We start from the raw sequence: 19055 nt of genomic DNA, 5'->3' as shown, positions 1-19055 counted from the left end.
TCAGAAATATTTATTTATATTAAGATTGGTGCTAAAGATTTAGGTGAAAAAATTCATTAAATATGTGAGAATAAATAGATAAATGAGTATGAGTTGAGAGGTGGACGGCTGAGACGAAACATACGTGCGCACTGTATTACGAAGTTGCATTTACCGTCTTACTACTTCAGGTTTAGTTTTGGATCGACTCTTCTCCGGTCCCTTCCCGCCATCTCTCTCTCGTTCCCTCTCCTCCATCTCCACCACCAACTCGTTGTAAGCAGCAGAGGCCATGCCGCCGGCCTCGGCAATGGCCGCCAGTGCCGCGGCGAGCCCGACACAGACCTTCTTCTTTCCCACCTCCTCGTTCAACCACTCCTCGCCGCCCCGCTGCCTTTTCGCGGCCGACGCGATGGCGGACGCCTCGGCCGCGATGGCCCTGGTCGCCGCCTCCACGTCCACGGACTCCACCGCCCGCGCCCAGCAGACGATCATGCGCGGTATGTCCTCGCCGTCCTTGACGCAGCTCCGCGCCCAGCCCCAGAGCGCGGCCGCGTACGCACTCTCCGCCTCCATCGCCGCGCGCCAGCCGCGGAGCTCCGTGCCGAGCGCGCCCGCGGCCGAGGCCGCGCGCGTCGGGCCCGGAGGCGGAGCCGGACCCCTGAAACCTCCGTCGCAGCCCGAGTCCAGCCGAGCGATTGCGGCGGCGGCGGCCGAGGACGAGGACGAGATCAGCGCCCTGGCCTCGTCGGCCGTGCGCTTCATCACCCGGTGCGAGATAGCCTTGTTCAGCTTGGTGCGGAGGTCCCTGATGGCAGCCTTCGTCCTCTCAATGGCGAACGGCTCGGCGCCATCGGCGTCCTGACTCCTCAGCAGCGCGCATTTCTTCTCGTACGCCAGCCGGAGTCGCTCCCCTGCCTTTCGTTCGCGTCAAGAAATTCTCAGCTCATGCTCATTGATCAGCACAAGAGTTGAATCGAGGGAGAAGTGTGGACGTACCCTGACTTCTTCGTATAACCTCTTCCCCTATTCGTCGAGCCTGTCAAGGCTTTCCTTGTGGATTTGGAAGAGCTCGAATGGCTCAGGCGGGACCTCGGCGGTGCCTTGCTCGTCGCCGTCATCCCTGGGAGAAGGTGGTTGAACTGTCTAGGAGATAACAATGGTCAATGCAACGGTCCTCCATGTCCTAACTCACTGCTGGGAGAAGGTGCAGAAAAAGAGCACGTACCTCTAGTTAGAATAATCTTGTTACCTCAGTTTACTGTCATGTCATGTAACATGGTATATTTATTATCAATCCTATTATTACTAAAGTTAAAGTAGCTAAGTACTAGCTATAATTAAATAGGGTGTGAAATCTACTACAAGCATAGTGACTTACTAAGACTAAGAACGGAGCATGCATGAGTTGTACCAAGATTTAAAGGCTCTATTTCAGTTGAGATGTAATCAGTTGGGCATTCTCTCAAGCTTATAAATATAAGAAAAATAGACTGACAAGCTCTGCGGTTGTGCTCCGGTGTGTGTGCACGTGGGTTTGTGTTGAGCATCTTTCTGATCCATCATTTGGTAACTAGAACAAGGTCTAGCGACGATGAAATCGCTGGTGGATGCCTAAGTATATGCCCAAGGATGCCATAGCGAACAGAGCCGGGCACATCTATCGCTGTGAATTAACCATCGTCGTCCATAGAAACTGCATCAGTAGGAATGTCTATCTCGGTAGGCGAACCTGCATCTCCAATAATAGCTACACCGGCAACTCCTATCAAAGCAGCAGCAACTCCTACCTCAGCATCCTCAACAAAGGGACCACAAGGTTATCATCCCCTCCAAGACATCTATGTCACAAGTGAGGTGGGGACAGATCACTCTGGCCCTGTTTTATGGAGATAGAAGAGCCTCAAAATTTTGCTAAGGTAGTGAAGCAAGAGAGCTGACGCACAACAATAATTGAAGAGCTTGATTCAATTCAGAGAAATGGAACATGGGAGTTCATAAATCTGCCTCAAGGACATCAATCAATTGGATTAAAATGAGTGTTCAAATTGAAGAAGAATACTCAAGGTGAAGTTGTGAAATACAAAACCTGTTTGGTTGTAAAAGGGTATGTGCAAAATCAAGGGATAGATTTTGAGGAAGTATTTGTGCCTGTTGCACGACTTGAGACAACGGTTTCTCTTAGCTCTAGCTGCATAGGAAGTCTGGGAAGTTCATCATCTAGATATTAAGTCGACCTTTCTCAATGGAGATTTAGCCATAGAGGTGTACGTTACACAACCACATGGTTTTGAGCAAGAGGAAGACAAGGTGATGAAACTGAAAAAAAAACACTGCATGGGTTGCGACATTCTTCAAGAGCATGGAACTTCAAACTGGACAGAACTTTGATTTCTCTCGGGTTTGAGAAGAGTCCACTTGAGCATGCTTTGTACAAAACAAGAGATGGTAACTCACTACTGTTGGCTGGTGTATATGTTGATGACTTAATTGTCACAAGAACTTGTATTGCTGAAATAATCAAGTTCAAGTAGCAGATGAAAAATCTTTTCAGCATGAGTGACATTGGAAAGCTGACCTACTATCTGGTATTGAGGTACATCAAAATTCATATGGTATTTTCTTGTGTCAGTCATCTTTTGCTACAAAGATACTTGAGAATGTTGGAACGGTGGAATGCAACTCAGCACAAACCCTCATGGAAGAAAGACTGAAGTTGAGTAAATTCAGTCAAAATCCACTTGTGGATCCAACAATGTACGGAAGCATGATAGGTAGTTTGAGATACTTGGTGAATACCAGGCCAGATATAGCATATGAAGTTGGCATACTTAGCAGGTTTATGGAGAAGCCTACTTCTGAACACATGGAAGTAGTAAAGCAGCTGCATAGGTACATCAAAGGAACATTGAATCTCGATTGTTTCTACGTGAGAACGAAGAAAGGTGAAGCTGAGTTGATCGGTTATAGTGATAGTGATATGGCTAGGGATGTTGATGATAGAAAAAGCACTACTAGAGTGGTGTTTTTTCTTGGCTTAAACCTGATCACTTGGCTCTCTCAAAAGCAGAAAGTGGTGGCGCTATCATCTTGTGAAGCCGAATACATAGTAGCTACCTCAGCGGCTTGCCAAGGCATTTGACTCAGCCGGCTCTTAGGAGATTTGATGAAGAAAGGACCCGATAAAATTCAACTGAGAGTTGACAACAAGTCTGCTCTCTCTCTCTCTCTCTCTCTCTCTCTCTCTCTCTCTCTCTCTCTCTCTCTCTCTCTCTCTCTCTCTCTCTCTCTCTCTCTCTCTCTCTCTGCAAAAATCCTGTGTATCATGAGAGAAGCAAGCATATTGGTACTCGGTATCATTTCATCAAGAGCTATGTTGAGGAGAATAAGATAGCAGCAGAACATGTGGATTCAGATGAGCAGCTTGCTGACATATTGACAAAGCCTTTGGGACGAGTAAAGCTCCTAGAGATGAGGAATAAGGTGGGACTGTGTGATGTGTAGAAGAAAAGAATAAGATTAGGGAGGTGATTGTTAGAATAATCTTGTTACCTCTAGTTATTATCATGTAACATGTTGTATTTATTATCAGTCTTGGTGTTGCCAACTTAAGTCAAAGTAGCTAGTACTAGCTGTAGTAAAATAGGGTGTGAAACCTGGTGCAAGCAGAGTGACTTGTGGAGACTAAGAACAGAGTACGCATGAGCTATACCAAGAGTAGAAGACTCTCGTTCAGTTGAGATGTAACCAGTTAGACATTCTCTTAAGCTTATAAATATAAGAAAAACAGACCAGCAAGCAGTTGTTCCATGTCACGAAAATATTGCTAGTTGTTTCATCCTCTCCGGACTTCTTCTGTGCAGTTGTGCACCGGTGCGCGTGCGTGGGTTTGTGTTGGGCATCTTTCTGATCCATCACCTCTTTTCTGATAGGGGACTACCTCCCGCAACACCGAGATGTCATTGGCAGTGTCCACAATCTTCATGAAATGGCCCTGGATGTCCCTCATGGCCTCTACCATGCTCGTCGGGGGCCGATTGAGGTACATGGTGAAACCGGGAGTGCCCTGCTGCTCAATCTCAGCACTGGCCAGCACTCTTAGCTCATTGTTCACATGATCCACCTTCTCATCCTTCCTTGGCGGCTCCACTTTCGGTGTTGCTGCTTCTGCCTGCTCACCCTTCTCCTATTTTCCCTCTGCTTTGCCTTCCCGATCATCATCGCCATCGTCACCGCTCTCTTCCTCCAGCTCTAATATCTGCTCATCATCTTCCTGATCAACTTTTATGCCTTCGATGTCGTAATTTGCATACCGGTGATGATTGGTCAGTGAAGAGAAAGGGTCCCAAAGAAGTCCCATCTTGCCGGCTACGGCGATATCGCCGTGTCGTTCACCGAATCGATAGACGAAGGGTGGAAAATTTGGTGATCCAGCTTGAGGAATCTGTCAACCGTGGCAGTTTCATCGGCTTCAAGCTCCCATTGCTCCAACGGATGCACCAGAGCCCCTCAGGAACTCAGGCAGTTGATGACAAGAACTTTATTAGGCGAGCCTGGGTGATGCACGCATAATGATTCCTACAGGAAGTAGAGGTGCTTGTCCTCGGTGAAGTAGTAGAAGACGGCCATCGAGACGCGGCGAAGCGACTGGACGTAGGCGACGTTGGAGGAGGCCAGGAGGCTCCGCTGCATGATCGCCTTCTTGATGAAGCTCTTCCGATCATGGCAGGCCATCACGGCCTCCTCCTCGTCAAGCTTCGACGACGAGCAGCCCATTGCAGCAGCTTGCTCCTCCTGAATCGGAGCAGGAACAAGATGAGAAACTGGCAGTGATGGTTCTTTCTGTATCTGATGCATATGGATCAGGTATTGGGCCATTTGGAAAGGGTTATGAAGAAAAGAACATTTCTTGGTTGAGGTAACTGAAAGTGCTTGCTTATTAAGAGCTCTTTTCTGACTTGTGCATTACAAATAATGGAAGATTTATCAGATTCTGCACTTCAATGATGAGGTAGGGAAATATAAAGAACTCTAATGGGGAACCATTCCCCGTCGTCTCTGTTCATTGACTTTGATCATAATGATCAAATCCTAAAAACCATAATAGAGAGACTCAGATCAAGTAGGATAGTTCTCTTAGTGTTTTGCAGAAGTTATATTTGATAAGATGTAGCAACTCAAGAAACATAGCTCAGAGGCGAAGCCCAAGCGACCAAAGGGGTGTGATGAACTCCGAAGGGTAAGGAGCGTGGTGAGGCCTCAAGACTGAAGGGGTGCGACTAAGCCTGAAGGGTAAAGAATATAGCGAAGCCCTAGGGTCGAAGGGTTACGATGAAGCTCGAAGGACGAAGGATCTGGTATAGATCCTAAGACCGAAGGGAGGCAGCGCATGACCCTTTAGTAACAGAGAGAAAGCTAGCTTAGAAAGGGACCCACAAGCCAGACGGAACCTGACGAGTGGGTGGCTCAAGGAGAAATCGCTAGCAGTCCCAATGATAAGGGTCCCATAGGGGACCCCAAGACATGTTTCAATATTCTATTACTTAGAGCAATGCATGTAGACAAAGACCGTAACACCCTTAATGATACTATAGAATATTCCCTACCGTTTGTATAAATATTCCTATGGATAATGAACAAATATGTAATAACAATAAGAATAGTTAAGATACGCCTATCAATACCTCACTCACCCCTTGTAAAAATATGAAACAATTATTACATTAACCGTTATTGCATTGTTCACTGGTTGTGATCCCAATCACAACAAACTCTTAAGCTACGAGGAATCTTGATGTTACTTCCTTCGTACTACTTCTTTCTTATATGCTTGTGCAATGATAATCAAGAAAAAGAACTATGGAATTGATACTTTGGTGAATTTCAATCTTGCTACGAATTAGGACACCAAGTTATCAAGGAGAAAAGGAAAGAGTGATTTACTAGATTGTGATAAAATAAAAAGGTTTTTGAGTTCTGAACCCTTGATTAAAGAGCAGTAAAATTCTGGACCGAATGATTCAACGGGAATCTAAATGCCTGCTTCAAATAAATTTACGTCCCGAAAAGAGAAGAAATCTAATTTTAACCGTGAAATTAAAAAATTAAATCCAGATAGTCTCAGTGATGAACCAACTTAAAATTTTAACTGGGACGGAGACGACAAACAGCATACGCATACCATATTTATATTTGAACCATAGAAATTAGTGTAGAAATAGTAAATCAACAGCACAGTAGAATATTCAAGTTGATATTTCCCATATGATGATTAAATAACATGTTTTCACCGTGTAATTTGACGTGCACTAAAAGATATAAAAACAACATGCTACACTACATGCTAACACCCCTCAATTAAACAAATACTCCATCCAATCCAAAATAAATATCGTTTTAGTTTAACAAAAGGCGTTGAAGGCCAAACAACATCCGCAACCACGCAGAACAGCAACTATCAAGACTCGAGAGAGGCTGAGCATACCCCTTCGGCACCCACCAATTCATAAAAGGCCAAAGCCCAACTGACCATCGCTCCCCATGCCCCAAGCTCCTTCCATCATTGGTAGACTCGTTGCCTGCTTCAAACGGATGTTCTTCTTCATCTCCGATGTCTAGCATCCTAGTGCAGTCGGACCGTAGGGTTACAAAGGAAGGGGAGGGGTGGAGTTAACGACAACAAGTAGCTCGGCCATCCCCACCCCCTTACAGTGCGACAGTTCTCCCCTAGATAGCCTCTCCATCATCAACCTGGACAACTTAATTATCCTCTCCTCTTAGGATATCTCCAGCAATGAAGCTAGCATGCTATCTATAAAAAAGTTCATGTCACGTATAGGCAATACTATAGATTACTCCTCCAACAATCCAGCTATAACACAATCTCCCAAATTGATATGGGCCCAGTTGTCAGTATGATACAACAATTCCACGCCCTCTCTTCCCAACCCAGCCTCCTCCATCCTCCTTGCTGTCGCGCGCCTACCGCCATTACCGCGCCGCCCCGTCTCCTTTCCCTTCCACGCTGGCGCTGGCCGAAGCTGCTCGCCTCGCCATCGTGCCCCTCCCGCGCCGCTCGCTCTCCTTAACCTTCCACACCGCCGCAAAAATAAAAAAAAATAAAAATAAAAATAAAAAATCCGAGTCCCTGAGCAGCGGCCATCACGCTCTCCTTTATCATGCGTGAATTCCTTCGTTTGGAAGAGTGACCTATTGAGTGGCATGCATGGTAGATATGCAAAGTATTTGCCTATATAAAATGGGTGATTCGTGGAAGAAGATTATTCGTCACTAATTTGTTTCGAGCCATGCCGCCATAGCAAAAATTGGTATGGATTTCAGAATCTTGCAGTTGCAGGAAACCAAAAGGGATTTTGGTGAGCTCAAGTTGAAACCATATCTACTAATATTCCAATAGGAATGTTTTAGGTGTATTCTTTCCAAAATGTGCCCTGCTGTCATTGCTAAGTCAAATAGAATTTTGGAGGTAATCTTTTGCTCCCAACACATAATATTTTGTCCAATGAAAAAATCATAGCGGTTTGTGACAATGTAAAATCTCTCATACATTATACGTCCATGCATCATCTTTGAGACAGTTGGTACCGGAAGCCTTTTCCGTACTCCTGGTATACATACCTTTTCTCCAATGAATATTTAGAAAAAAAGTATGTACATCTTAAAAAAATAGTATATATATATATATATATTTAGAAAATTATATAATTTATTTATAAATAAGTATATGCATCTTAAAATATAGTATATGTATCGTAGTATATATTTCAGTTATAGCAGAATCAACTATGAATTAAATAAAAAAATATACTCTCAAGAGTACATACTTCTTATATAGACACACACGTGAACGTAGAGTGCACCAGGTCTCTGGATCATATAAGTAGAAGCAGCAAATTGAGATCTCACACTACCTCTTTGACAAGCTTAATAATTAGAAAAAAATATATGCAATGTTGCTACAGTCACCTCCTCCTACAACAACGTTTGTATGGTCGTCACATGTTCTCAATATGAATCGTAAGACAGTGAATTTTATTCAAATAAAATATTATTATATATACTCATTACTAGACATATATGATTAGCGTTGATTAGATCTCATCCATAGCTTTAAGATCAGCCTTGGGCTGACCGTGAACCCTTTGCTTGCCTCTAGCTTTGACGACTTAGACATCTCTAGTAGACTAGTCACAATTTATCATTTATATTTTTATTTAGCTATCTATTTCAAAAAATTCCCTTTTTATGTTTCTGCACACTATAGCAGACTAGCCAAATCACACTTTGCATATCTCATTTACCTTATATTTTATTCGTAGCGGCTAGTTTTTTTAAATGGCTATTTTTTCTTTGCAATAGCTATAAATTAGTACAATAGTTTAGATGAATATTTATGATTTTTTTCATGATTTTTAGGAACTAAATTTATACCTAAAAATTCAAGCAAAGTAAAAAAATAGTCAAATTTAGGGAATTTTCATTTAAAATTTGTAAGAGATTTTTAATTGGAACCAGTTAAAATGCGTTCTTGTTATTTATTCTATTAGTATAAAAATTAGCGTGATTTTAGAAGCTTTATAAAGTTATTTTTTGAATTTATAAAAGAGGAGAGAATGAATAGAGTTTTGAAGCATTTGACTAACCTGTTGTCTTCTCTCCTCCCACCGAAGTGCACATGTTGTAGATCCATTCCGACTGGATGGCTAGTGAATAGGGATGTCGAGTGAAATGATGAGACTGTTGAAGACTCATTTTCTTCGTACGACGAGCCAGATGGCGGGCGGGATAGAGATGCCGCTAGGATGCTCTTAGCCCTGTCAGATGAGGGCTGGCCGTGGATCGCCGCGTGTGAAAACGAGACAGAGAGCGGAATGCAACCAAGGATGAGTTGCCGGTCCACCGCGCGTCTCAGAGAGAAGTTTGTATGCGAAGCTCCGTTGTTTGAGACTTGAGAGTGACCGGGACTAGGATCCTCTAACGTCGCGCGTTGTTGTTGACGTGTGAGATCAGACTCATATGTTAGCAACGACGTTAGATCTCACACGTAAACGACGATGTTACGATGACTTCAACTTTAAGGGATCTTGATCTGAGTGCTGGTCGTATTGGTGCCGGCGAGTCTGTCTATGGCTACATTTTGCTCTCGTCCTCTCACGCCAGGCCTTTTCCCATGGCACTCATGTAGCACGCCTCCGGTAAGAAATCACCAGTAACCTTCGCCTGCTGTAAATGTAGCCGGCGTTTCTAGCAGTGTTGTGGGCTTGGATTAGCCTAGCTTTTTAGCAAAGGGGACAGTGAATTAGTATCGCTTTCGTTGTTAGACTCGAGAACTTGTTTGCAACCTCGTGGCGATGAAACAAAGGGTCTGTTTGGATTACAATTATATTTGTCACGTTTAGAATTAATCAAATATGGTTAATAAATTTTTAATTATAAGTGTGATAAAATTAATTAAAAACTGAATATATCGTAAAAACTAACAAAATATAATTTACTATAATTAGATACTCAACTAGACACTTCTATAAAAATTTATGAAACTGGTCCTGATGTCGCCAGCTGCATGTGTCGTTTTGACAGTTCCCATGTGGTTTTGCTACAGAAAAATCATGAAAGGTACCCCTGCGGTCCTGTCATGTCACACTGAAGTATCAATTCCTCTCTCTCAAAAAAAGTATCAATTTATATTTTTTTCACATCTTACATTATATATAAGTTCGCGGAGGACATCACAAATCCTAAGGTACGCATCACGGGCATCAGGTCTAAAATTCAAACAGCTGGTGTTACAATAGGAGATATTCTAACTTATACATGATGACAAGGTATAAAATCAATTTTCAATAAGAAGAGACTCATGCAATTTCACCTTTTTTGAACAATAAACATGAGTTCTGTCAATGAACGAGGATAAGTGAATAACACTGTCTCATTATTTATTTCCAAACAATTTGTATTCTATGTAGTTTTCAAAGGATAGTGAAATCATGTTGTTTCCACAAGGTTCATTTTCATAAAATTTCACAAAACTATAGCTACTGTGATAAAATTATTGTAAAACTACAATTTAAATAATAGTTTTACAATACTACAGATTTAGTGCCAATTTTATTGTAAAACTACAAATATTTTGATAAAACTACAGATTTAGTGTCGATATTATCGCAAAACTACATATATTTTGGTAAAATTATCGTAAAACTACATATTTAAGCAATAATTTCACAGAACTACAGATTTAACGTCGATTTTATCACAAAACTACATATTCTAGAGGAGCTATTTCCAGCCTCGTTACCATAATGATCAGACCCTGTTTGCAGTTTCATAGCAGCTGCTAGCTTATGAAACGGACCGTCCGGAAGCTCATGAAACTACATATATTTTAGCAAAATTATCGCAAATCGTAAAATTACATATTTAAGCAATAGTTTGAAAAACTACAAATTTAGCACCGATTGTATCGTAGAACTATATATTCTATCACAGACCTGCTAACCTGACGAATGAGCCCCGCTTGCAGTCACATGAGCTCACAAACAGTCCGTTTCATGAGCTGTAAGCAGTTATGAGACTGCAAGCAGGGCCCGATCGTCATGGTAACGGGGTTGAGAATAGTTCCTCTAGAATCTGCAATTTTGGGATAAAATCGATGCTAAGTCTATAGTTTTGTGAAAATATTGTTTAAATCTGTAGTTTTGCGATAATTTTACCAAATATATGTTGTTTTGCGATAAAATTGGCACTAAATTTATAGTTTTGTGAAACTATTACTTAAATTTGTAATTTTACAATAATATCATAAATTTAATGTATTTTATAAATATATTTTAATATTAAATACTAGTAAAAGTTATATATCGAAGATCGTGTCTTATCTAAAATGACATGTGTTTATGACTGGAGAGGGTATATGCAAAATACAACTTGGAATGACGCTTAAGAAAATAAAAGAATAATTTAGATACCAGAACATCAATCTAATACAGCGATATGAAATTCACATGATTTTTTTCTTGTACATTTCAAACAAATTTTAAAACGATTAAACAATAAAATCCCATGGCCCACATGCCAGCGTCCCGAATCAGCCACTCCAGCTGCAACACAGAGTAACCGTACCAAAGTCCTTGTCGGATCATGATCCGATCACAACACGATACTCCATAAAAAACACAACAAAATAAAAATTGGCGACGACATCTATTTAAGGCGAAATCCACCTCGTCCGCGTCCCTCGTCTCCCCCTCCACGTCCAGATCGCGACACCGCGCGATCCGAACGCCGACGACCCCCTCGCCGCCGCCGGCCATGGCGTACGGCGACCGCGTCACCACCTTCGAGGACTCCGAGAAGGAGAGCGAGTACGGCTACGTCCGCAAGGTCCGCGCCTCCTCCTCGGCTCCTCCCTCCCCCTCATCCCCTCCTGCTGCTCGCATTGCTCCCGCTTAGATCCGGCTGCTTGTTCCGCGCGATCTCTGGATTACGTGTGCGGCATGTGGTGTGATCGGATCGAGCTGAATTGCTGCCAGATTTGATTTAGTTGCGAGGTCTCGTTGGGATTCGGGTGGCGGCGACAACTGATTTTGTGGATCTCTCACGCGCAGCTGGCGATTTGGAAGGGGTGGTGGGATCTAGCCCGCATTGGTGTGGAGTTAGCTTGGTCCAATGGGTTTGGAGATTTGTGTGGTGATATTTTGATCGCTAGTGTGCTATTGTTTGGTCTGTGGTGTGCGGATTATGGCTGCTGTGATTAGGAGTCGTCTCATGGGTTTTGACCACTTCCACACTTACGAACTGTCGGAGCTGAATTAGTGGGAGATGCGCACAACTTTGCTGTTTCGATAGAAATTACACGCGTTTTTGAGCTTCTGATGCCATAATGCGCCTGCTTGTACTTTGCTGTAGTTTTTGTATATCCTACTTCTGAACTTAGCTCTCCACTATCTGTTTGGCAGGGTTGGGATATTCTGCTTTCAGTTACATGTGTAGATAGTCTTACTTTGTTCATGATGTGTTTATTGACCCTTATGCCGGGTTGTTGTAGGTCTCTGGACCTGTGGTCGTGGCTGATGGAATGGGCGGTGCTGCCATGTATGAGCTTGTTCGTGTTGGGTACGATAATCTCATAGGAGAAATTATCCGTCTTGAGGGTGATTCAGCTACGATCCAAGGTATGCATCAGGACGCATCTATCTTGTAAATTATTCACTCATGAGATGTGATAATAGCTTCTTCCCAGTTGAACAATATATCATACATAAACTTCACAAATGCTGTCACTTATGTGTTACAGTTTATGAGGAAACTGCTGGACTGATGGTTAATGACCCTGTTTTGAGAACAAGAAAGGTGCAATTTTGTTATGTTCTGATCTTACTTTATCTTAAAAGGTCCTCGTCTTGCTGTTTTTAACACAAAATAGCTATTCCCATGCAGCCTCTTTCGGTTGAGTTGGGACCTGGAATTCTCGGAAACATTTTTGATGGTATCCAGGTAAGCTGAACATGATAAGGCTCATTTTTTCCGGTCGTTAACTCTTGTTACTTCTTATCTATTGTCCTCACCCCTCCTCTGTTATGTTTGCAGCGCCCTCTAAAAACCATTGCTATTAAATCAGGGGATGTTTACATTCCTCGTGGTGTTTCAGTTCCTGCCCTTGACAAAGATGTGTTGTGGGAATTTCAGCCAAAGAAGCTAGGTAATGCATTATTGTAGCACACTAGCACCTGCAATTCTCCAAATGGGGGCATGCTGTTTATGTTACTTTTAAGTTGTATGTGCTCTGTGATGCTATCTGAACACATGTTCTCTCGTTTTGTGTCAAGGTGTTGGAGATGTCATCACGGGTGGAGATCTATATGCTGTAAGTTCTTGTGATGTTGAATTCCATTTTATGGCTATTATTCTGCAGAATGCTAGCAGTTTGCGGTATATAGATGCAAGTTATTGACACATGTTTACATGCTAATGCTTGTTGACTGTATTGCAGATTGTCTTTGAGAACACATTGATGCAGCACCACGTTGCTCTTCCACCTGGTTCCATGGGGAAAGTAAGCTACATTGCACCAGCTGGTCAGTACAGCCTGCAGGTTAGTTGATGCTGTTTGCCGAATGCTAAGTCCTATTGATTTGGTGTGTTCTATCTTTGCTCAACTTTATCTGGAACCTTGCTATTACTTTTTGTGCAGGATACAGTGCTAGAGTTGGAATTTCAGGGCATCAAAAAGCAATTTACCATGCTTCAGGTAAAAAAGTTAATTGCTTTGTGAATGGAACTCTCTGAGGGTTGACGCATTAGTTTAATATGTTTAACTCATTTTCCTTCCAGACATGGCCTGTGCGTTCACCAAGGCCTGTTGCGTCGAAGCTTGCTGCAGATACACCTCTTCTAACAGGGCAGGTTTGTATAGAAGTTGCCCTGAGCTTTATTTCTATCACTAAATGTTTAATATATTTTTATCAATATGTCTTTGTTCAAAATTTGAAATCACTAAACATTTTCAGATGCCTTTCCATTCTTATCCTGCCCCTCTAAATCTTAAGTCTTGTCTACTTTCAAATGATTCCAGCGTGTACTCGATGCGTTGTTCCCCTCAGTTTTGGGAGGAACATGTGCTATTCCAGGAGCGTTTGGTTGTGGGAAAACTGTCATTAGTCAGGCACTTTCCAAGGTGATAATTGTTTTTCCATTATTTTCTACTGCTCGTGCTTTATGTTTTACTATTACTAGTACCTTTATTATCATTATTATTTTCTCATCATATTTTTAGTTGGATCTTCTGGATTTCATCTCTAGCCTACCCCAACTTGCTTGGGACTAAGGCTTTGTTGTTGTTCTACTGCTCCTGCTGTCATAGATGAAGGAGATACTCCTTTTATTGTCTTGATGGCCACATCTTTATATTGAGCCAAATGACATCTACAGTACTCCAATTCCGAAGCTGTGGTTTATGTGGGCTGTGGTGAAAGAGGAAATGAGATGGCTGAGGTTCTCATGGACTTCCCCCAGTTGACAATGACATTGCCTGATGGCCGTGAAGAGTCAGTCATGAAGAGAACAACACTGGTGGCTAACACATCTAACATGCCTGTTGCTGCTCGTGAAGCCTCCATTTATACAGGTAATGCCCCAATTGCCTTGATATACACTTGGCCATGTAGGCATCTGTGAGACTGTGACACTGCAGCGCATTTTGATCTTGCCAGTTTGTGGTTTTGGCATACAGTATTTCAGTAACAAATGTATTAATTATCGGAAATATGACTTCATGGCAATTTGTCCATGTATTCATGAGATCTATGTATTACACGTAAATTTTAGGAGAAAGTCTTGATGGTACAGGTGCCTCTGTGTCAGGCCGTCAGCTGTATCTCTGTTTGTTGTTGTTCAGTGTAGAGTTTCTATAACAGTCTTATATGGTATCTTTTTCCCTCAGGAATTACGATAGCTGAGTATTTCCGTGACATGGGCTACAACGTCAGTATGATGGCTGACTCCACCTCCCGATGGGCCGAGGCATTGCGTGAGATCTCAGGGCGTTTGGTATGTTGCTCATCTCCTATGCTACATGCCATTTTTCTTCAAAGTGTTATCTTTCAAAATTACAGAATCTCGGGAATGGAAAGTAAAATAGAATTTCTCAGTTCATCAAGTGTTGTGCCAACATGATCTTTCATTTGTCACTAGCAAAACATTTATTTAGTTCCCCCCTCCCCCCCCCCCCCCCCCACTATGATAGTCTGTTGTCACAATTCATTATGATACCTTATTTATGGTACCATTATTTAACCATGTACCGAGTTTGATCTGTAAAATAACTTATAGGAACATCAGTACATAGTTCAAACGTAAATGCTATGCGATTAATTGGTGATTCAAGCTTACATAGTGGTACTAAATTAAGAGATAAGAATGATTATGATGGCCGCATGTTAAGTTGGGAAAAACCTATATAACTAGTAAAGCAGTTAGATACCATATGGAAATACTTTGGACTATTGTTTTGTTTGTGTTAATTATTTTTCACATCCTTTCTATTTGACTATTTAACTAATGGCGCTCTTTCTTTGGTCCAGGCTGAAATGCCTGCCGATAGTGGTTACCCAGCATATTTGGCTGCACGATTGGCATCCTTTTATGAACGTGCTGGTAAGGTGAAATGTCTTGGGAGTCCAGATAGGACCGGCAGTGTCACAATTGTTGGGGCTGTCTCTCCTCCTGGTGGTGATTTTTCAGACCCTGTTACCTCCGCAACCCTCAGTATTGTTCAGGTAAGGAAGTTGCCAAATTACTCCAATCCTTTGGTCAAACATGATTTACAGTGTTTATTGTTTCAGAATTGTTAAACCATGTTTTGCTCTGGTTTGCAGGTCTTCTGGGGTTTAGATAAAAAGCTTGCTCAAAGGAAGCATTTCCCATCAGTAAATTGGCTCATTTCCTATTCGAAATACTCCAAGGTTTATTCCCTAATTTGTTTAAACTGTTCATAGTTTACAGTTATCTCTAAAAGTTTCATGCAAATATGGATCACAAGAGAAGAAACAAACAAACCACTGATCACGTTGTTGGTTATCTATTGAGTGGGCAAGGGTGATCTATTGGTTGCATTTCTGTCGCGAACATGTTTATTTACCATAATGCTTCTTTTTTCTCTCAGATATCTGTGGTGCTGCATTTCCTTGTGTTAGTGTTTGCTGTGCATGACTCCAGTGCTGATGTTATGTGACCATACAATTATCTGTCTTGCAGGCCCTTGAGTCCTTCTATGAGAAATTCGATTCAGATTTTATCGATATTAGAACAAAAGCACGTGAAGTGTTGCAGAGGGAGGATGATCTAAATGAAATTGTGCAGGTATTTTTTTTGCGTCATAGATCATTTACTCTCACAGAATTTCATGCTATTTTAACCTTCGGATCTTTATTATGTTGCCTTGTTTGCGCATGGTGTTCTGTCATAGTGTCATGCAGTCTACTACTGACTAAAATTCTATATGCCTTCACACATTAATTTTGTGCCCTAAAGCCTACAGATAATTCTGTGTCCTAAAGCCTTCGTACTAGCACTTGCCCTCGATTTTGATTGTTGACTTCCTATTCTATATATTCAGCTTGTTGGTAAAGATGCATTGGCAGAAACCGACAAGATTACACTGGAGACGGCAAAGCTTCTGAGAGAAGATTATCTGGCGCAAAATGCATTTACACCGTGAGTGTTGCCCTAATTAGTTTGACACATTTTACTGCCCTGTTTGTCTCCATATTAATTCTGACCATGCAAATATGCTGCTTAATACAGATATGATAAGTTCTGCCCATTCTACAAATCTGTTTGGATGATGCGCAACATTATTCACTTCAACACATTGGCAAATCAGGTAAGCTCTCTACTGATTGTGCCAGTAATTCTATGGTTTTTGAGTATTTTTTTTTCCTGATTGAAGCTATGTGGCTTTGACATAACCTAGAAAATAATGGCAAACTTCTGAACAATTTGTATCCATTTATTGTCGCTGATGCATGCAAGCGTATACATAAATTAATATTGTTCCACCTCCCAGTATTCTCAAATTTTATTTATGTCAAGACTTAAATGAGAAAAATACATTTGAGTGCATGAAGGAGGAACCATAACAGATTATGGTTATTGCACAAAACTTCATCTCTGGTCCCTTGGGGGGGGGGGGGGGCAAGTCCCTGGACATACATTGGCGCAGAACTGGCCTGGAAATAAGATGCACCATAGGAACCACACTTGTTCATGCTGGACCCAATTGTGATTTCTGGGTGTTAACAAGCTTTGAACTCTTTTTCGCTTAAATAAGATCTTCAATCACAAGTTTATGAGTTTTATAGGGAAAACCCAATCCTGACATCTACTTTTCAAGTGTTTCATGACACCATTATAATGGATGGTTAGGAAATGATAAAGCTTTGGAGTGAGCTGAATTAACAAATAGCATGCGAGATAAGCTTTTGTAGTTTCTTATATGTTATATATGTTTGTATCATTTGTAGGCTGTGGAGCGGGCAGCTGGTGTCGATGGCCAAAAGATAACTTACAGTGTCATAAAGCATCGCTTGGGTGATCTATTTTATCGCTTAGTGTAAGTATTTCTACTCTATTTTCAAAACTAATCTTGACGGCATCATCATTAACAATCCTTTATATATATTACAGATCCCAAAAGTTTGAGGATCCTGTGGAAGGCGAAGAGGCTCTAGTCGCCAAATTTAAGAAATTGTACGATGACCTTACCACAGGGTTCCGCAATCTAGAAGATGAGGCACGGTGAACTGTTGTATATTTTGTGTAAACGATAAGGACTGCCAGATGTTTCAAAGGACACGGAAGTTGTAGGTTGAGACTATGTAAGAGAATTTCTCCACCGCTGCGCCAGCGTTTTGTCATTCCTCTGTTTTGGTCACCAGTGCTCGATGGACACACCATTTCTTTCGATGTATCATTTATTGCTACCATCATTGTAATAAGTCCATGTATTTAAACATGAATATCATCTTTATTTTTTTTTGTTAGTATTGGAACGACACTAGGTACTGCCAAACATATGCGAATCGCGTGGAGACAAACCGTCTGTACATTTTGCAACAAAAATGTTGGTTCCCTTGTTTTGGAAGATGTTTCCCACTCTATCCTGGACTCTGGATTGTTCTAACTTTTTGATCGGTGTCCTCTGTTGAACTTTTTGTCACCCGTGTACAGAATTTTGAATCCACTTTACTCGAAAGAAGATAACGTATCCACTGACCTGCATCATCATCCAATAGCGCCACTTGATCTTGGAGTTTTCAATCCCTTATCTTACAAAATACAATACAATACAAGTAAACTTAATCTGAGTGCTTGACTTGCAAAACAACTCACAATCCATGTCAATTACTGAATTCATATTGTACATTTTCTCTCTCTTCCTGGCTGGGTCAAAATAGGGCAAGACTTGAGTTGAGTGGCTAACCAAGATGACCTGTCTTCTTTCAGAAAGTATCTTTACTCTTTAGTATGCCTAACCATTGTGCATTTTTAATACCGTGTACATGGGCAATTGTGCATGTTCGACCTGTTCTGCCGTGTTATTATTTGGATCGACAGGTTATTGGACTAGATCCAAGTAGAGGAGGGTTTCCATTCCACAAGAATTCCCTCAACGCGCATCAAATATATAGAAGGGAAACTATTGAGATCCCTCTTAGAACTGTCAAGTGAGAGATAGCTTCGTTATCCGACCTTACCTCGATCGACAATTCTATATTTGTACGCACGTACATTCCTTGAATCCTTCACGTTTGGTTGGATGCTTCTTTTGACGTATGTGAGGACTGATGAACTGAGATCGCCTTTTGTTTCTTGCTATTTTGTTCACCAAACAGAGCACCTATTTTGCTATTTCCCGAAAAACCCCGAATCGAAATAATGTTCGGAGTTTGGACTCATGCATGCATACACGACACTTGCCGGGCATTAGGATCTGAGTGCTTAAGTACTCAATTCTAGGATGCTTGATCTCAGCATGTTAGGAGAAACGGTAATCCTTATTTTAGGCCGTGCCATGATTCATCGTCCACGGCAAGGCGTAGGCGCATCAAATGATTCAACTATCAAGTACTCTAGCCAAGGACAAGAACGGTTAAAAGAAAACAAAATTCTATTCCCACTGTGTTACACATACTCATAAGCTTGACCCCAAATTTATACTATCACAGGACCATACCTTTAGAATAAATCTTTTTCATAAAAAATAGAATAACTCTTATTAGTATTTCTCACATCCATCATGTCTTTCCTCCTAGATAAATTTCATGTCCGACGTGTTCTCATTCCACTTTCAACTAAATAGTTTGCGGCCTTACAAAATTCTCCTTACAACTTTGGACATATCAGATTGTTTTTAGTGTACTTAATCTTATGACAAACCCAACATGGTCTGTACAAAAGGACAATAACAACCAAGAAAACATCTCTAGTAAAATCGCTATTTTTTCTATAAACCTTTTGTGACACTAAAACATTACAAATAGTCTAGGTTATCGATA

At 41.5% G+C, this 19055-nt stretch overlaps 1 protein-coding gene and 1 pseudogene across 2 annotated transcripts; one reads left to right on the top strand and one right to left on the bottom strand.

Moving 5' to 3' along the window:
* Positions 1-150: 150 nt before the first annotated feature.
* LOC133923242 (uncharacterized) lies at positions 151-11312 on the bottom strand (annotated as a pseudogene).
* On the top strand, positions 11194-17680 carry LOC133922574 (V-type proton ATPase catalytic subunit A). Of its 2 annotated transcripts, XM_062367955.1 has the most exons (19): positions 11195-11382; positions 12047-12173; positions 12296-12351; positions 12439-12495; positions 12589-12700; positions 12828-12865; positions 12992-13093; positions 13193-13249; positions 13333-13404; positions 13574-13675; positions 13930-14125; positions 14441-14547; positions 15081-15275; positions 15375-15461; positions 15754-15858; positions 16115-16212; positions 16303-16381; positions 17022-17110; positions 17185-17680. In XM_062367955.1, the coding sequence occupies exons 1-19, from the start codon at positions 11311-11313 to the stop codon at positions 17297-17299; spliced, it is 1866 nt and encodes a 621-aa protein (XP_062223939.1). In that variant the 5' UTR covers positions 11195-11310; the 3' UTR covers positions 17300-17680. The 2 variants fall into 2 exon arrangements, with proteins under 2 accessions (XP_062223940.1, XP_062223939.1); XM_062367956.1 differs by lacking the exon at positions 15375-15461 and having other exon boundaries at positions 11194-11382.
* The last annotated feature ends 1375 nt before the right edge of the window (positions 17681-19055 follow it).

This window comes from Phragmites australis, chromosome 6, assembly GCF_958298935.1.
Source record: "Phragmites australis chromosome 6, lpPhrAust1.1, whole genome shotgun sequence".
Lineage (NCBI taxonomy): Eukaryota > Viridiplantae > Streptophyta > Magnoliopsida > Poales > Poaceae > Phragmites > Phragmites australis.
This window is presented reverse-complemented; position numbering and strand designations above follow the sequence as displayed.